Raw genomic sequence first — 20,134 nt, 5'->3', positions numbered from 1 at the left:
TTTACGTTAAAAACCGCGAGATTTGTCATTTCTAATAGAGAATATTATATTTCACAGTAAAGTGAAGCAACCAATAAAACGTATGGCCTAAATAAGATAACTTAACTGAGAGATCATACTATGAGTGCCGCTTTATAATAAAATCCTCATAAACCATGGGTTGTTTACAGTTTTTCTACATCCGATGGGATGAACAGTCTTTATGATTTAGTTTATAATTTATATTTTACTGTCCTGGGTCACTTGTGCAACTAGGAGTATCAAACTCTGCAATTAAAAATAAATACATAAATAAGTATGCTTGATCACTTGCTTTAACATGAGCTTACGTTAAAATTAAATTGTCTTCAGCTCACTCCAAGGCTTTCTAAGGCTTCCGTATTGTTTTTTTATGACTCTGGTTTAATGTCAAGGGGGGATAAAAGGTGATGTTTTATTGATAGTGCCCTCGATGGTTAAGGCAAAATATCCCAAAATGCAAATGAATAGAGGGCAGCAGTAAAAACTTTGCTGTAAGGAGTAAGGTGGTGTATCCTCCAGTCATGCTGCAGGCCACCATATCAGTCATGCTGTTTTCCTCTTCAAAACTCATTAACTCTCATAACTCTTTGAACTCTGACCTTGAGGTGTGACATGTAAATACAGTGTAAACATACTGGCATGACAATGTGATCCATATGCTGAACTAAAAAAGAAAAGACACAGCAAAGATAGATCTGGTTAATAAATGTAAACACGTTTTAACCCACAGGCAGTGTGAAGGATCTTTTAATTGGTTTTAATTTAATTGGAGTACTTTGGTCTTGACTGAAACTCTCTTAAACTATAGATTAATTGTGGGGACTTTTGGTTCAGACATTCATGGCAGAAAGAAGGTGAAGTTATGATCACTTACTGAAAAACATTGCCAGTGACTTCAGCAATACAGTGGTGTTCACATTTGAGAAACAACATTAGAACAACTTTTGCAATGACATTTGTGTCAAGTATTCGTGTTTCCCTCTGGATTGATGATCTCGTTGCTGATCATTTGACTTCACTTCTTCCAGCAGTAGAAAAACAAACCCTTTGTCTCACAGAACAAAGATCATGGTTCAAACCCAGTCTGGGGCCTTTCTGTCTGGAGTTTGCATGTTCTGTCTAGGTACTCTAGGTTAACTGGTGATCCTAAAACTGGCTGTTGTCTGTTTCTCTGCATTACTTCTGCAGTAGATTGGCAGCCTGTTCAAGGTGTACAAGGAGTTCAGCCCTGCCACTGCTCTGGATTGGATAAGCGGAAGAAGATGGATGGACTTTGACTTATTACCACATACCAGTGAAACTAATGACATCATACTAATTAACCAATAATACCACAAAGCCCGAAAATTGTGAAAATTGGTATGTTAGAGTTGTTACCTTTGTATGTTTGTGGGCATACTATGGCTTCTTTATTATCTTCATTAGTACCTTCATACTGGATAAACCAGGCTACTTGATATTTAACTGCATGTTGTTAAGGTGTTGTGAGACTATGTGGATGTTTATCTTCTGTGACACTATATCTTTCTCTAAATTCCCTGATAAGACAAAAATAATCGCATTTGATTCCTTATTATATATTTTTAAAAAGGTTTCCAACAAATCGGCAGGTTAGTGAATTTATTATTCCTACAATCCCTGAATGCATCACGAGTGCAGGTGGCTCAGGGCGTGGCTTCATCCCAGCGACCGTGGGACTTGTCTGCGCATGCGGTAGCCATAAAAGTGCGTTTTAGAATGATTACTGGTAGCCAGCGGAGAAACAGATTATACGGCTCCACACAACTGTTGTTTTAATCCCCTGAGCGAGGAGATTTAGCAAGAAAAAACACTGGCTTCAAACCCAGCAGCCATATTGTATGGAAAAGCGACGGAAAGACTCCTGTTTTCAGAAAAAAGTCGTTTTCTCAGGCACATCTGTCAAGACTTTTGGGGAGTTTAATTTTCTGCCTTACTGGCGGTGGGTCTCTGTTGCACAGCTAGCTTGGCAGCTGGCTGAGAAATTGGGAGATTGGGACTAGTTTTTTTTTTTTTTTTTTTTTTTTAAACCTTTTTGCACAATATTGTGTTTATTTCTTAATTTTAATACTGTGAAGCTAACCGCCTAAAAATGAAGGACCGATTGGAGCAGCTTAAAGCGGTAAGTAGTGTTTAGGAAACGTTGAGTTTTCTGAAAGTGCCTCCTTTTACTCATCAATATTGACTCTGTACACTCCGAAAAAGAGAAACGACCATTTTAAGATGTTTGAGTTTAGTATTTGTAAAAGAAAATTTTTACTCTCTTTGATTTAAGAGAGTAAAAACTGAGAAAAAATTGTAGCATATATATATATATATATATATATAAAAAAACAAAACAAACAACAATAGTGAGATATGATGATGTAACTCATGTGATGGCTGTAGTGGCATTACAGCTTGGATAATGATTGGGAATGGAAGTGCTGTGTGAAAGTTATCCAAGATATATTGTTTTGTGCATTCACGTCTGAGCATAAGGTCTGAAGTAGAGTCTAATTCTTATTAACTGAACTGCAGCCCAACAGGTCATATTTACCCAAGTAATTCCAGTGAAATTGAGCTTAATTTATGTATCCCGGTGTGTCATGGCTAAAAATAACTTAGGTGAGTCACTCTTAATCAATACCAATGAAAACACTGTTGCTGGATAAAGGGGAAGACTTTATTATAGTTCTTTAAGAAAGAAGGATCTGGTCCCAGGACCTTGATAATTTGTTTATCTATTTATTTAGAAATGAAGATAATCAGACATTTGACCTATTCGTCTGCTACTCAATCACATGGCAGCAACCTATTTAGCCATGTAGGCATGGTCAAGAATCGAGAAGAGGGGTGATTTTGTTTTTTAAGTGATCCTGAGCGTGGTGTAGTTGTTGGTGTCAGATGAGCTGGTCTGAGTATTTCAGAAATGCTAAAATGATCTACTGGGATTTTCCCGCACCACCACCTCTAGGGTTTGCAGACAATGGTCTGAAAAAGAGAACGTATCCAGTAAGAGGCTGTTCTATGGGCGAAAATCCCTTGTCGCTGTCAGAGGTCAGAGGAGAATGGCCAGACTGATTTTAGCTGATGGAAAGGCAGCAGTAACTCAAATGAGCACTTGTTACAACCAAAGTATGCAGGAGAGCATTTCTAACCTTGAAGCAGATGGGCAGGAGCAGAAGACCACCCCGGATGTAAATGGTAATGGTAAATGGACTCTTATGTAGCGCTTTATACAACATGCAGCTTTTCTCTTTCCCTATGCTTATCAGTGTTTTCTAACTACACACATACTCAACATTCATAATCCAATGAATGCACCGGAGAGCAACTTGGGGTTAGTATCTTGCCCAAGGATATTCGGCATGCAGACTGGGGGAGCCAGGGATCAAACCACCAACCTTCCAATCAGCAGATGACCTGCTCTACCTCCTGAGCTACAGCCACCCTGGATGTCACTTGTGTCAGTTAAGAACAGGAAGCCGAGGTTTACCAAACACAGCGCCAAAATTGGTCAACAGAAAACTGGAAAATGTTGCATAATCTGAAGAGTCTTAATTTCAGGTAGTTGGGTCAGAATTTGCTGTTAACAACATAAAAGCATGGATCTTCCTGTGTGTCTCAACAATTAAGGCTGCTGCTGGTGGTTTAGTGGTGTGGGGGATAGTGTCTATATTGTATTGTGTTGCCCGTGTCCACTAGAACTTACTTCAGTAGAGTACCTTTGGGATGCGATGAAACGAGAGATTCACATCATGGACATCCTGCCAACAAATCCGCAGCAACATTGTGATACAATCCTGTCAGGATGGACCGAAAAGAAGGTTTCTGGCATGCCAAGAAATTAAGGCAGTTCTGAAGGAATGGGGTTCTAGCAAAGTGGCCAGTGTGTCTATATCAATAATGATGCAGTACAGCGCAAATCTCCCACATTTTCATATCACTTGTCTCTTCTTTTCTGAATTGGGTTATACTGCTGCTGTTGTACAGTAACTCATGATGGCGTGTGTTGAGGGATGTTGTGTTGCTATAGCGACCTGAAACTGCTGGTCAAATATTTGCTGTGTTTTAAAATTGTTTGAGCAGTGGTATTCCTCACCTCCCCCCACTCCCAGATATCTTTATCACAACACAGTTGGCTTTACGTTAAAGGAAGTACAGACGTCAGCAGAAGTAGGCCAGACTTGTGTTTGTAAGCAGGCCGTGTGACATTTGTAATTTTTCTCCAGTAATACTTGCATCTTTTCCGACAACTTTCACCCGCCTTTACTCCTGTGTTTCTTTATCTTCGCACTCTATCCCTTTGTCTTCATTTCCCTCCTTGAGTTTCCTTTCTAATGTTTAACTTGCCGACAGTAATCTAGGCTGTACGTGTGTGTGTGGGTTCATGTCAATGTTTGCTTACGCCACAGGCATCATTATCACATCACCTGACGTGCTGAAGACCTTGGCACTTTTATAAACCATACGAAGCGCTGAATTGTAATTTGCTGAAGTTATTGTACTGTTACATGTGGCAGCTTATCGGCCAAGCTCCTCTTAACACTTTTTTTGTTTTTGTATTTTTAGAGAAATACTGAGAGGAGAAGTTGGTAACCTCAGTTGTCAGCTAGACTGACATGACTGTTACTTTCTGTTGTTCTGCCTTTCTGTTCCCTCATAGTATTTTCAAATGCACTTTCATTCAAGCTCATCTGGTTTTCAGTTCTGTGTCTTCAGTGACGAGCTGGGGTTCTGGTGCTGCTCTGCTTCCTAACCTGACTCAGATACTAGCACAAATCGTAAATGGAGTGCAGTTACGTAGCACTTTATTAGTCTTATCAGTCACTCAAAGCACTTTACACCCAGTGGTAAAAATGTAACAGCGTAAACATGGCGTCTTCATTGCCATATGGAGTTTTTAAATCCCTTGTCAGATGCTTTGCATCACCAAAACTGCTGATGGACTAAATAGGCTTCTGTCACCACGCTGCTGTAAATCTGACCGCAGGTCCCTGTGCTACTGCTTTTAAAGCTAGCAGCTCATTTTTAAACCATCCCACAGAAAATGCTGTTGCTCAGACAGCAGTAACTAACATTTCATGTTATTATGGATTTTATCTGATTATTTTCTGCATTATTTATCGACAAATTGTCCAAAAACTGAACTTCATATTAGCCTGAAGAAGCAACAAATCCTTACAAATGACTTTCCAAAGTGATTTTCTTTTTTTTTTGCTTGGCTATTAACTTTTTATTGTTCATCAAAACCTCTGCTGTTTTTATATTTGTTTCTTTTTTTCGGATTGGTCGATCTTGTCCTGTAGCTCTACTGGTGTCCACATAGTTTCAGCTCCTCTATCGCCATTCTCAGCTGCTAACAGCAGGCAAAAAATGATGTTTTTTCATGGCAGAAACAAGCTTACATACATGTCGCATTTTGAGGCTTAGCTTTGCAGCTAAAAGGAGCCAGAATCGATCAGCTTTAGATGAAGGGGTGAACCAAATTCTTTTTGTCTGATAACTGCATTATAAATAGCCTAAGCCTGAGGTTACAGAGCCAAAATCTAGCAGTTTATCACCTCCTTGTTTCCTTTAATTGGCAAGAAAATTGAATTTGTGCCACGATTGCAGTCAGAGTAACTGGCTTGTGTATACATGACAATGGCCCTTGGCTTTCAGTAGCTTAAAGACGTGAGTTGCTTATAAAGTTGTTTTTTATTCATTTCTTTGATTCCTTCTAACTTTTGCAGTTCTAAATTTTTCAGAAAAACTTAAAAATGGTGAATAATGAACCATTTTATGATGGTCAGCGTGTTTGCCTCAGGCTCTGTCGAGTCATTGCCTCGTTAAGAAGAATTATGCAACATGACACACGGTTTGTGTATACATGCTTTGTATACAGAATGAACATGACGGAAAAGTTTGCATAAAAGGGAAAAAGAAATTGCTCAGACTGATTTTTATGCACTGTTGCTATGCTGCGTGTTTGCTGTTTTCTAATCTTGATGTCCACTTGACCTAATTTTACCCACTGTGCAGCCATCAAAATCTTAAATGCAATCTTCTGCATGAGATTATAGCTGTCATGTTTTTTGTTTTTTATTTTATTTTTTTATTTCTAAGCGAGCAAATCTAATTCACTGACAGTCGGGCTGGATTTTGGCTCACAGCACCATTTAAAGCTCATGTTAGATATTGTTTCTTATAAACCTTGTTCACCTGTCTAAACATGCCTCCCAAATATTTGACATCTCACAAACCGATCACAAAGAGTTGGCCACCTCCCAAACTTTAAGCTGAAGTGGTTCATAAGAATTTGATCCAAGAATTTCTTTGTGTCTTCTGAAGTGAAGTAAAGTCATGAGATGAGCAAGTGAGTTTATTGAGTAATGCTGTTAAAGTTTTCTTGATGACTTGGATAAGGTCACTGCCTCTGACTGTTCTTGTCATTATCACGATGTTTTTACAAGCAGTGGCGTGTGTGTGTGTGTGTGTGTGTGTGTGTGTGTCTTTGTGGTCTTTGGTTGTTTGGTTTGGTGCACACATCACTCCCTTTCCTCTTGTTTTTGCTGAATGAGAGACACTGGAAGGAAGTGAGTGCTTGGTCTTATCTCACAAGAGCAGAAATGCAGTGTGAGACTGTGCGTGAGTCTGAGTGGTGCGTTTGATGAATAACTCTCTGAGAGATTCAAAAGCAAGCACTATGTCCTGGAAACTCTCGGTTCAACTACTGCTGTAGGTACGCCAGCCTGAAGCAAATGGTCTCGGCTACATTTGCAATTCAAATTTTAGATGACGGCTGGAAGGTTAAAGGCCAAGTCTAAAAGTCAGCATTCGTGCAGTTGCAGTAAATGTTACTGCCCAGAAGGGTTAATGATTACTTTCAATACTGATGAATCTGCTGATTATTCTCTCAGTTAATCATTTTTGTCTGTAAAATGTCCGGAAATGTTGAAACTCTCCAGAAACTGAGGACTGCAAAAGAAAATGCTTACTTTTTGAATATGACAGTGAAAAGAAGCACAACAGGAGCACAGGACAGGTGCAGCGTGAATGAACCGTAATATTTATTATATTTATTCTTACTATTGTAAATACTGTGTGAGTCAGTTGATATGAGATCAGAGGCATCAAACCGATGACGTCTTAACATTTCCAATGCCTCGACTTTGACCCAGGTGCACACCTGAAGAGCCAAAGGTTTCACAAATCAATTAAAATACAAATTCCAAAAAAGATGGTTATTTGTGAAATGGGCCTCTCCATAAGTAAGAGCCCAAACCTCAGGTAATATACAGCAAATACATCTTTAATTTCCAACATACATTATCATACTAACCTAAATCAGTGCTTTGAAGCTTATTCCAAATTTGTGGACCTCTGCAGGTCTCAGAGTCACCTGTTACAAAGCACAAACGCCTGGAACAGCTCATCGGGTGTCTGATCAGAACATATTTAACTTAAAAGCGGAAGTAATTAGAAGGGAGGAAGCAAATACAGCTGCTTTTTTTTTTTTTTTTTCTTGCTTTATCAAACGCTGTCACAGCGTGGCCATGATGTCCGTTCAGTCTGCCTCAGTTTTGTTAAAGTCAGCTTAGAGTGAAAATTGGTTGACATCTTGGAGCCTGCCTCTGGTCCTAGAGGTTAAATATTCACTGCCAGTGCTTAGCGCGTGCGTAGCAAACCATCAGTGCTGACTTGTGTTTACTGCCCGTCACTTGTGACACGTATAGTCAGCAGCGTGAAGCGTTCTGATGAAATGCTGGATGTAAACTGATTAGGGTCAGGCTGAGCTGCTAACCAGGAAGCACTTTCATTAGTATAGCTTTGCATGGAGGCTCACGGTCTAAACGGTGTTCGGTGGCTTTTCCTCCCCAATCAGAAAAACTTCAGAAAAATGACATTAAACAGAGAAACTCTAAAATAAATGTGTAAAGTTGTAAATTAAATTTTAAATTAAACTAATTTTAATTATTTTGACTCTACTTTGTTTAAAGAAAGCACAGCTGCTTATTTATTTATTTTAATTTAAGATATCGTCTAACAGTGTGATTTGAAGACACTTCCTTTAATGTTGTTTGGTTGTTTGAGGCTTCGTATATACCCTACAGATAGAGAGATCCTTCTTCTCACCAGACTCCAAACAGCCAGTTTGTTTAGCTTGGCATTGAGACGGGAAATACTTCCCCTAGCAGCACTTCTAAAGCTCACAACTAACCACAATATAATCCATGCGAGGACCAAAGTGTTGAAGTTTCTGGGTGTGGTCTTTATAGGTGAATACCAGACTAACTTCTGGCTGGGAACAGGAACTTCCTGGAGCCTCCACTGCTGACCTCAATTTTTTGCACCAGTGTTAAAGGTTTAATTTAAATACTGTTATTGTAAGGTTTTAGAGATACAAAAACTAACAAGTGCAGAGTTTAACGGACACGGACGTGGCTTTGAATTATTTAAACAGAGGTTTGGAGCCCCCAGGGGGATGCTGGGTGTACACTGCTAGTTGGATCAGTAGTTAAGAAAGTGGATGGTTATGTCATTATTTATTTATTCAGTATATTTCACAGGAAATATACTTTAATGCTAAAGTAATATGTAATACATGAGAACATCTTAGATGGGTTTGATCTACAGGCTGATCCAATTGTTATAAAATAGCTCGGTAACATGTATGGCCTCCACATGCCTGTTTGCACTGCAGACGCCAACTGGGCATTCTCCGGATGTGATCCTCCCAGATCTGGATCGGGAAATCTGCAAGCTAGTCTGTGGTGCTGTTTGACAGTGTTGGAGGCACCGATATTGAGGTTATTCTTCTAACACCCACTAGTTCATTTTTGTCCTCTGTCGGGGGCATGAGTCTGAGACCTCTACGTCAAGCACAATTTATGGAGTGTTGCGAGATCGATCAAATGCAGACCAGAGAAACAAACCACGGAGTTTATTAGCAGAGAAAAAATATCAGCATATGCCTTCTCTATATCTCCCCCAAAAATACACTGGACGCTGATTTTATAGCATTTGGGGATCACGCCCCCAGTGCGTCAATCACAGAGTAAAAATACATTGTGTACCGTCAATGGTGCCCCTTATACATCTTTAATGGCTATAAACAGACATAAGACCTCTCTCCTTGATAACACCTTCCATACAAGGTAATACATTTCAAGCTTCAGGGTCTCTGAGGCTAGTCCCTGACTCTGGTCATCAGTCACCAAGTAGACCAAAGTGCAACAGGTTACAAAAAGAAGCAAAATACATTTGGGCCTTCGCTCAGGCCTATTATTAGATTTATTGTGTATTGTAAGCATGCATGCAATCAACCTTCTATGTTCTCATCTTCCCTCAGCATGTATCACCTGAACCGTTGCCAGTGAAGCTTAAGATCCTTTTGGATGGAACATCAACTCCAAATAAGCACAAATATGCAATGTGTATAGATTGATCATACCTAAACCTGTAAATAGAAAAGGTCAATGTGATGACAAACATCTCCAATGCAACATGAACCCTGTAAGAAATATTACCAATAAAATAATGCTGTAAAACATGTTATTAATGCAATTATAATGATGCAGGTTATATAGCAGCAATAAAAGAATTTCTGAATCTCCACAGGAGTCTAGGGGAAATCCTGGGCTTTCCATTGATGTTGCATGTGTGGCGGCTGGGCTGACAGAGCACAGGGACTTTCTTTTCAAAATGACAGAAACCGCAGCTTCCACATTTTATGGCTTTTGGGGAGGTTAAATTATACTCTTTTGCTGATACTAAGATTCTGTTGTTTGAGCTGAAATTGTTTGTTCAATTTGAGAGTCTTAACTTTGATTTGGTGGGGTTTCAGAAATGTACATTATTTTTACCTCTTGTAAAACAAAACTTTTAATTAGTGGACTGCAGGACTTACTACCTCACATTTTCAACCAATGTCACTACTTCAGGACACATGCTTCACATGCACACATGAGCTAAGAGTTTTATTTTTTCTTTTATCCTGTTGATTTATGTAACTAATAATAACATGTATGCTGAAAATGCACTAAACTACGGTACCTCTCCTTTAATTTCCATACTGAAATTAGGTTGAAATTGTTTTTTAGCACGAAACATGAAAGCAGGACAACGCTGCCCACAATTACCAAACAGGAAGTCCTCTGATTAAAGTTGTATAAACTCAACTTCAGCTACTTTGTCTTCTTGCAGGTTGTTGTAAGGCATTTTGAATAGTTAACATTTTACTGATGTCCCAAACAAATGGCTGGTTTTGGATTTAAAAACTAATTTTAGGGGGTTTTGTATGGATCTTTAATCCAGTGGAGTGTTAGCAGTGCTGGTTTTCTTTCTGGTGAAGCCCCAAAATATGGATTAAATAATTAATACCATAAATGTGCAGCAACTAGTCAGCTCTTGACCTAAAGACAACAGGTTGATAAAAAGCCATTGAGAAACATAAGGCCTGTGGGTCTGTCCACCTCACGCACTTAGTCCTGCTCTTTCTGTTTATTCTTATAGGTGTGTGATCAAGATGATGATGACGTGGAGATTGCTGTGGACAACGCAGGCTTCATGGATGAGTTCTTTTCGGAGGTAAGTGCTGCTATGGGTGTATGTATGCACTGAGTGTGATTGTTTTGCTTCACTTGCATTCACGAGGACCTGCACATTCTAAGATGGTGTGATTTGCATGTGTTTGCCATTTGCGGTGTGTCCTTGTGTTACAGATCGAGGCAATCAGAAACAATATTGATAAAATCGATGAGAACGTGACAGAAGTGAAAAAGCTTTACTCTGTCATCTTGTCTGCTCCCACATCAGATCAGAGTAAGAAGCTTTGACATTTACTTCATTTTTTTGCGTTACAAAAAAACACAACATTGATCAGGAAAGGCATCAGCACTGAAAATCTGCACTATGCTGTATCCTGCACAGAAACACAGGAGGATTTGGAGGCGATCACCAATGACATAAAGAAGTTGGCCAACGGTGCAAGGAACAAACTCAAGAGTGAGTCCTGCTCCCATTTCTACATACAGCCTGTCATTATGAATAACTTGTATGTTTGTTGGATTAGTAAACAAGTGAATAGTTGTTATATTTAATCAGTTCAAGGTTATTTAAGTGAAGTAACTCTGCCTTCTTCCCAGCCATTGAGAGAAATCTGGAGTCGGAAGAGCAGGAGAGGGTGTCAGCTGACACGCGGATACGTAAATCACAGGTAAATCATCTCCTTCAGACGATTCAAGTAACCTTTTGAGAAAGCGCTTTGGTTGTGAACTTCCCCCTCATGCTGGGCATTGTATGTGAAGTTTATTGTTTTCTGATGGTCTTATTTTTTTGTATTTTAGGTAAAGAGTAGGTAAAAGTGGGTAAATAGAGAATCAAGAGAAGAGGGTGGTTGTTAATACTTCTGCTTTAAGAGGTTTGGCATTTCTAAAATATTCAGTTTCAATCAATCCGCAACAGTTGCTTCAAGGTGCTTCATATAGTAAGGTAAAGACCCTACAACAGTACAGAGAAAACACAGAAAACTCCAACAATCAAATGAAACCCTATGAGCAAGTGCTTTGGTGATTGTGGGAAGGAAAAACTCCCTTTTAAAAGGAAGAAACCTGCAGCAGAACGAGGTTTGGGGCGTGGCAGTCATCTACTGCAACTGGTTGGGGGTGAGGGGAGGAAGATGGGACAAATACACGTGTCTTTATCTTTAGGTTTCTGCATTCATTATTTAAAAGTGTTACTTATAAGCTCTTTCATGGTTATTCTGTTACCTCCCAGCATGCAGTGCTGTCTAGGAAGTTTGTGGAGGTGATGACAAAGTATAATGAAGCTCAGGTGGATTTCCGGGAGAGGAGTAAAGGACGTATTCAGAGACAGCTCGAGATCAGTGAGTCACAACGACACCAACAAAGACATCTGACGATTCCATTGTCGTCTTTGTCATTAATCCCGCTCGTTTTCCTTTTTCCCTTTCCTCTCCAGCTGGAAAAGCAACTACGGATGAAGAACTAGAGGAGATGTTGGAGGGTGGTAATGCTGCTGTGTTCACTGCAGGGGTAAGAGAGTGCGTTTGTGCACGTATATGCATTTTCCTTAACGTACCTTAACGTTAACTCCATCACGATGTGGTTGAACTGTGAAAGCCGAGTTGTCCGTTTCTCAGTAAAACTTAAAACTGCTTGTGTCAGCTAATTATTAGCGCTTAGGAGTCGACCTGACTCGCACTCAGTCTGCTCATGACACACTGAGATAAGGAGCATTGTGTTGTGTTGCTTTGGCTACACGCAGCAGCTGGAAAAACTTGAAAATGTAGCCAAGATTCTCTGAGCTCACGTTGATAAAAAAATATACAAGTAGGGAGGAATTTCTTGCACAAGGACACACAGCTTGACTTGATATTTTCAGATACGGCGTCTCACATTCCTGTAACAAACAGGCTAGACTTTGACCTAACTTAACTGTTAAGGAGAAAAACAGTCCAGCTGCTGGGCAGGACGGGACTGTTGTGTAGTGGTGTCCTTGAATAGATTTTAGATTTTAAGGCTCTTTCACAACAACTGTTTTCTGGCTTGGTGCCATTTTAAGCGAATACACATTGATTTGAATCAATGCCAAATATTCATTTAGCCACATGTGTTTTAACTGATGCTGTGCGGTAATGTTAAGCCTCTCCTTTGCACAGATTATAGACTCGGGGATCTCCAAACAAGCCCTGAATGAGATTGAAGCCAGACACAAAGACATCGTCCGTCTGGAGAGTAGTATTAAGGAGCTGCACGATATGTTTGTAGACATCGCCATGCTGGTCGAGAGCCAGGTACTCTGCATCCACCTGCCTGTCATTTCATTCGAATTTATTTGCTTGTTCATTCATTGAATCCATCCTTAAATCCTCTCCATGGCCTTGTGTTCAGCCCTGACTGTATCCAACTCTTTGCACATCATTACTCTGTTTACTCTTTTCCAGCTGCATGTCTTTCCTTTACTCTTTGCGCTCTTCTGCCACTGTCACCTCCATCCCATCACTCTGCATTAACGGTACCAATAGAAATGCATTAGTGAATAAATCATCAAGGTCAACAAACTTCTCACTAGCTGGTACAGGGACATTACTGTTAGCCTCTTAACTAAATATAACCACATATTTCTTGTTGCTTGCACCATGCTGTCTGAGGAAAAGGCTTTGTAAGGTAAGGGTTGTTGTTATGCACATGTTTCATGTTGTGCTGTGAGATTGTTTTGGATATTTTTTTTCTTGCCACTTTTAATTCCAGTTTTACGTTTGAAAGTTGAGTTACAGAAGAGAACTAGAAGGGTGCCTGCAGAGCTAATTCTCCACTAAGGCTAACGTCCTGGATCTCTCCTTATAGATCTCTATATGAGGCTATAAAAAGTGATTAAAGTTAAAATTAAATGTCAGAATTCAAAACAAACTCCTGAGATTCTCAGTGCAGGTGTTGGCAATCTAACTGTTCAGTGAACATGTAATACCCATCTAACTGGATGTATTCCTCTGTATTTAACCCAGTCTGCTTCTCATTTCTGCTTAAGTGTCAGTACCTTACAGAATGTTGCATGTTTTTCAGGGTGACTTGGTAGAAAACATAGAGCAGAATATAGCCAAGTCGGTGGACCACATAGAAGCAGCAAAGGAACAGACCAAAAAAGCTGTAAGGTATCAGACCAAAGCACGCAAGGTAATGTCTTTTTTTTTTTCTTTTCTTTCCAGTCATAGCACCAAGCTGCTTTTGTCTTTTTTTTTTTTTTTTCCTGCTTATCTTCTGTACACTGTTGCACTCCTCACTGTTTGACACACTTAAACCACATAGTGTGCCTACATATCCTCCCTTCGCCATGTCTCTCTCACCCTCCCTCACCCAGTACTCGCACACGTTGCCATTCGCACCAACTGTTGCATTGCTGGTGCTTGTCTTTTTCTCTCTCTTTCTGTTTAATTTCGCTGCTGCGTTTCTTTACCTCTGGTGCCGTTTACATCAGGGTGGAATGATTGACAGGATCGAGAGCAACATGGACCAGTCGGTGGGCTTTGTGGAGCGCGCTGTTGCAGACACTAAAAAAGCTGCAAAGTTTCAGCAAGAGGCTCGCCGTGTGAGTGATAATCATCGAAAACAATGGTCAGGTTTCCCAAAAGCACTGGAATTATTTATTTAATAACTTTGCATTTACAAATCTAGTTATAGTTCTGAACAAGCAGGACAAAGATTAAAAATATAAATTAAACAGAATAACTTTGATAGCATGGGACAAAAAAACTGTGTTCTCCAGCCTGACTGTGAATTACAATATGTTCGGCACATGGAAATGTAGTCTGCCTTCTTCTGTCTCATGTTGAGCAGAACCTAATGAAACTGCACCGTCATGCAGGTGTAATGCAGGTTGTACAGGGTAGTAAACCTTGTAAAAAGTCCTTCAGGCTAAACAGACTTCAAAAGTTAAGATAATTTTTTCTTGACAATATTTTTTTTTTGTTTAAGTCCTCATCAGTGAAAAGTGCTAAATCTGTTAACAAAATAATAGATTTTTGGGCTTTTGAAAATTGTCCTCTTAAATGCTAAGGTATATAGGGTACTTTGACCCCTAAGACTTGATTTCAAACGCAGAAGCTTGACCTTCAACATTTACAAGTTAGTGACTTATTAAATGCACTTAGAGGGGTTTTTCTGAATCCACAATAAGCTGTATGAGCAATAATAAAAAAAAACAAAAAGTAAAGATGTCTCCCAGTCTCCCCTGGTTAACCTTCCTTTTCATGTTTAGACTTTACGTTTAGATACAGTAGCTCCTGATGGGTCTTTTTAACTGGATAACAAACATTGTAAGTGGTGTTAATTCTTCTGGCAGGTACCCTTAAAAGATCTGTAACATTAACTCCCCTAATTTAGATTTACACACACTGATAGCATTAACTAGTGTGGAGATGATACAGCTCTGTTAACTACCATTGGATAACATACCATCAGTGTGTGGGATGGTTAAAAACAAACAACCTGTCACAAGCTCTTGTGCGGTGTCCCCAGTGTCTTCTGTCCTCAGAAGGATCCCGTCCCAGAGAGGCCTGCACACAGTCCTCAACCCCAACAATCGTCAAGCAGAAGTCCTGAAGGCAGCTCCTGCTCACGGTTGTTTATTGTTTTCAGGTTGGGAATAGTTGGAATTCCTCTTCCACTAGAGGATGCTTTTGGGAAACCTGTTTGAAGACCATTCCCACCTCCCCCTGTGATGACTTGTGCTCTCCGACCCCTTCTACCTGCTCCGTTACCGCCCTGTGGCCTGTGGAACCCTGTGCTTTAAACACCACTGTGACCTGCCCAGCAACACGTAGCAGAATAAAAAGCATCCTCTCTCCCACCGACTCGCACACACACACACACACACACACACACACACGCAGCTTCTTTTCTTTCTGTCCTTTCTCTTCAGCTTCATCCTTACTGTGTTGATGTGCAGTTTTCACATAAAAGCTGTAACCACAACTGCTGCTGTGTTGTAGGGTTGGAGATGTTGTGTGCTTGCTTCTGGCTGTTACAGATTGTGTGTGTGCAAAGGCAAACTGTTGTATTGTCAGGAAAACAGACAATCAACCCTGAACCTGTTTCAGTCTTGAGCAATACTAATGTGCAGAGTTTTTGTGGCAAATAACATCGATTACTCTTGAGGCTTATCTGATACATCTGCTGTTGTCATATAGTACAGACCTGATGTCCTGCTGTTTTCACACTGACATTGGATCTGATAATTTATGTCTTAATTGTCCCCAACAGAAACTGGTGATAATAATTGTGATTGTGGTGATCTTGGTGATCATAGTGGCTCTGGCAATTGGGTTGTCAGTGGGATTAAAGAAATGATGATGAGTTATTTGAGTAAGAGAAGCGCTAAGGGTGAGTAATTGAGCAAATACCTGCTGTATAATGGGTGTGTGTCTGTTAGGCATGCTTTGGGAAGGAGTTTGCACTTTGAGGCTCAGTGTGTGTGTGTGTTTTCTTACTATCCAGAGGGCTTACTCGAGGTGTGTGTGCTTGTTTGAAGTACTTTGGGTGTGTTGTTATTCTCCTGTTCTGGGCCTCTTGCCTCTGGTTACTGTAGTGGTGAATTAGTCCCAGTTGGTGTTGAGTTTGTGGGTGTTTTTCAGTTGTAGGTATCCCATCATCAACGCTGTTTCTGTGTATGTTTCTCCTTCTCTGTAGAAGATCATCATTATTTCTGTGGTCTGTGCCGTGGTTCTTCTCATTATCCTCATCATCATCCTCACCCAGACACTATAGGGCTGATCGCTGCCATCATCTCATCATCTGTGTATTCAACATCCTCACCATTAGTCATCAGCCTGCCTGCAGAAGGAAAAACTGATCCTGATCACTCCATATGGGCATAAGAATATTAAACTGCAGATATTTTCAATCGAATAAAACACACTGAGGTCTCCCTCACTTTTGGACAATTGAGGATGCTCTGCTGCAAAAGAGGAAACAAGACCAAAGCTGACATATGAGGTACATTGTCTATTGTACCTCTGTGAAGGCGAAAAGGGAATTGGGAAATAAAACATCACTTCAGTGTCACTAAACATTTCACTGTTCAACATTTGCTGCCAAAGAATCAGCTGGGAAGCGTTTGTCATCTGAAAGCTTTCAGAAGCACATAAACTCCCTGATTTTTTTTTTTTTTTTGTTTGGGAGCATTGACATGATTTTATGATTGAAAATCTCCCCAGTGAATTTTCACTGCTGTGGGATTTCTTTTTTGTTGTTGTTGTTGTTGTTGTTGTTGTTGTTAGGATTTGGGGAGTTCCAGCACTTTAACATTTCCAAATGCATAACTCAGATATCTGTAATTATCACTGGTTGTTTAAAAAAACAAAACAAAAACAAATGTGAAGGATTGCACTTATGGGAACACATTTCATGAACTTAGAGGCGCGTGTGATGAGCTGAAATTTGATCCTTTTCACAACCCAAACCAAAGCTTTTACATGTATAGACACAGTTACTCCTCCTGTTAAAGTGCTGTAGAAATATTTCAATGCCAAAGGATTTTTAGAGAGTCTAGTAGTAACACTAGTGGTTTGTTTCCCATAAGTGCCAGAATAGTCTTTTTGTATTTATTGTACTATTCTAAGACATGTTGCTTATGTTGTCACATACAAATGGGCACTCTGTAAAGTATCCTTGGCTAGTCTTGTCTTACTACTGGGAAATGCCTTAACAGGCATATTTTAGGTTTTACTACTGAGTTGCCAGTTTTAGACACAGCCCTGCAGTACATCTGATGTTTGCGAAGGTGATAATGTTCAGTTTTTGTTTACACAGCCTTAGAGATGTAATGGTTTGACGTTTTTAAACATCGCGGAGGCTGTATGTGTGCTGCTCTTTACTTCATAGGTGTGTCTAATATTTAGACTGTCCTCATTAGTGAATGTGGGGGGTGGGGACAATATTACAAACACCTCTTACTGTAACCAGTTCATCCGCACCACAAAGTACGTCCTCCAAAAAGCCCATCGAGTCTTAATGAACAATTTAAACTAAAATGAACATTATACCTCCTTTTTTTTATTTAAAGAAGTCATTTTAATGTAAATAGAAAACTTGTATTTTCAAAAAAAGACAAAAAAAGCATGATGCACAAGACGACAGGATTTTTGCAGGGCTGTGTATTAGATCACATTAGCTTTAGCAACGTGTACCTCCCTGTTGAATTCAGTAATGGTTGTCTGTCATCATTTCATTCATTTCATTTCATGTCGAGGTAAAGACAATCTTTGGAACTGACAGTTTACCAAACCAAAGTGCACTGGTTGTCATCCAGTGGCTTTAACAGGGTAATTAAAGCACGTGATTCCAGCCGTACACAAAAACAATACCAACCAGTCATGAGGAGAAGCCCTGACATAAGGCAGTAGGCCGATTTCAGTAAAACAATGTTGCAATTTAAGCATGAATTACATTTTAAACTGTGGTTTTGTATGAAGCACTTGAAATTGAGAATCCCGGAGCATCATCATCATTTAGGGGCACAATCTATTTTATTTGAGCCGTTGGGACAGACTGGAACATAAGAGAAAATTGAAGCTTTTTTACCTGTGTAAATGTCAATGATTTTATCTGAAATTAAAGATTTTATGTGTTAAATTACCCAGTGTTTATTTGTCGTGTTTGACTTGCAGAAATGGAATTATCTAACTGAATTTTAGACTTTCTGATGACTGCTCGTTGCAAAGTGGTGTATGTGTGTTTTATTGGAGTGTAGTAGCTGCTGTCAGCATGTTAACCACAGTGTTGCAAAGTACAGCTTTTAAAGCCTGGTGCACACGTGTCAAAAAAGGGGGGGTAAGTTGTTTCACCTTTCCTGTCTCTTTACACACACAGTTGCACACAAACCTCTATGACCCTTTGTTCTGCTTTTGCTCAATTGTTTCCTCAAACCAGTGTCGATCAATGTTGATAATTGCGTTGGCTTGCAAAGTAAAGCCTGATTCCTCTCTTTGGTGTCTGACTGTGTGTTTCTGATTGCATCTTCAGAAAAAGATGATGATTACATTGTGCTGTGCCATCATTGGGATCGTTGGGTTCTCCTATCTCTACAGCTTCTTCTCATAAAAAATGTTCTACACAGGTAAAAAACAAAAAACACCTGCATCAGCCTTTCAGTGCTATTGTTTATGCGGACTCTCTGAATGCTTAAAGACTGCATTTCTTTTGTCTCTGTGTGGTTTTTCTAGGCACGAAGGATTTCTCCAAAATTAGGAATATTTCCTTGATGCTCCTTGACCCCACCCCCCACCCCCTTATTTATATACAATAAAATATTTAAAAACAAAAAACCACATTCGTCCCGTTCACTTTCCCTTTTATTATCAATTGAAATGTAAACAATTTTCTTGCTGTATGAAGTGTTTGAAATGTATTGTGTGTAGATGTCTCAGCCTGACTGTTCACAGCCAGGTGACTTGACATGTGATTTGTAATCATATACTCTAGCGCCTCCTGGTGGTGCATCAAGGGAAAACCCCATATTTAGAGAAATTATCAATTTCAGGAGAAAATAAAACTTCGGAAGACAACATTTTAATCATTTTCTTTTCTTTATTTTTTTTTTTAAATCTATATATTCGATTATTTTACTGTCTCGGTTCCAAAATGATCTGTTCCAAAGTGTCCAGTTTAGTGGTATTTTCTGGCCTGTTTGTCATAATTATGATTAAAAATGTGCGTGACTTTGTTGTGTGTGAGATCTGTCTGATGTGATTTTCCGTAACAGCGGCTGTCAGTCTCTCACTGGCTGTGTGTTGTCTCAGTAAAGCCTGTTATGTAATAAAATTTCTGTGCGTTACACCGAGTGCTGTGTGCGGCTCGCTTCTTGCATGAGGCTCAGCTGATCACCTCTTTGCATGGAGGGATCCCGATGACACTGACTTACATAGCACCGGCCGTGTGGAGCTATTTTACTATGTCAAAGACGTAAATGCAGCAGCTGATATAAGCACGACTTTGCATCCGCGGATGAGGAGCCTTCCTGACCTCGTTTCATCCCCATCTCGCTGTTCTTTCTAACCAGTTGCAAGCCCCGCCCAACCACACGATGCGGGGCAAGCAGCAGATGAGGGTGCGCTCGTTTTCCTGCTCTGTGTTTGCCGGATCCATGCTTTCATATTCTTCACGCCACATTCAGACCCCACCATCCAAATGTCGCAGAACAAACTGAGAGTTTTTCCAGTCTCTATTGTCCAGTTTTGGTGACCGCGTGTAAATTGTAGCATCAGTTTCCAGTTCTTAAATGACAGAAGTGGCACCCGATGTGGTCTACTGCTACTGTAGCCCATTTGCTTCAAGGTTCAACGGGTTTAGAGATGCTCTTCTGCACACCTTGTAACGAGTGGTCATTCGAGTTACTCTTGCGCCCCCATCAGTTCAAATCAGTCTAACCCAGAGAACTGCTGCTCATTACAAGAGCAATATCTCTCATTCTTAATGCCCCCCACTGTAGCCAGCTATGATAATTTTAGGTCCTCCTTTAGTATTATTCCAAAATTATGGAATAATTTCCTAATTCTGCCAGATATCACAAGGTGTGTGGTGCATTTCTGATTACTTTCATTGTGCATGCTGTC

The 20,134-nt window shown here is 40.0% G+C and overlaps 1 protein-coding gene across 6 annotated transcripts; it reads left to right on the top strand.

The window, feature by feature from the left end:
- Positions 1-1,729: 1,729 nt before the first annotated feature.
- Positions 1,730-19,362, top strand: stx3b (syntaxin 3b). 6 transcript variants are annotated; one of them, XM_003444581.5, is made up of 11 exons: positions 1,730-2,161; positions 10,519-10,593; positions 10,728-10,827; positions 10,936-11,010; positions 11,151-11,221; positions 11,782-11,890; positions 11,986-12,059; positions 12,686-12,820; positions 14,002-14,112; positions 18,546-18,639; positions 18,746-19,362. In XM_003444581.5, exons 1-10 carry the CDS (start codon positions 2,132-2,134, stop codon positions 18,621-18,623), a joined length of 858 nt encoding a protein of 285 aa, XP_003444629.1. In that variant the 5' UTR covers positions 1,730-2,131; the 3' UTR covers positions 18,624-18,639; positions 18,746-19,362. The 6 variants fall into 6 exon arrangements, with proteins under 6 accessions (XP_003444629.1, XP_025767435.1, XP_019221242.1 ...); XM_019365697.2 differs by lacking the exon at positions 14,002-14,112 and adding an exon at positions 13,590-13,700 and having other exon boundaries at positions 1,732-2,161; XM_005467594.4 differs by lacking the exons at positions 14,002-14,112; positions 18,546-18,639; positions 18,746-19,362 and adding exons at positions 13,590-13,700; positions 15,786-15,905; positions 16,212-18,158 and having other exon boundaries at positions 1,733-2,161.
- The last annotated feature ends 772 nt before the right edge of the window (positions 19,363-20,134 follow it).

This window comes from Oreochromis niloticus, linkage group LG2, assembly GCF_001858045.2.
Source record: "Oreochromis niloticus isolate F11D_XX linkage group LG2, O_niloticus_UMD_NMBU, whole genome shotgun sequence".
Classification (NCBI taxonomy): Eukaryota; Metazoa; Chordata; class Actinopteri; order Cichliformes; family Cichlidae; genus Oreochromis; species Oreochromis niloticus.
The sequence above is the reverse complement of the archived record's forward strand: the minus strand, read 5'-3'. Positions and strand labels throughout refer to the sequence as shown.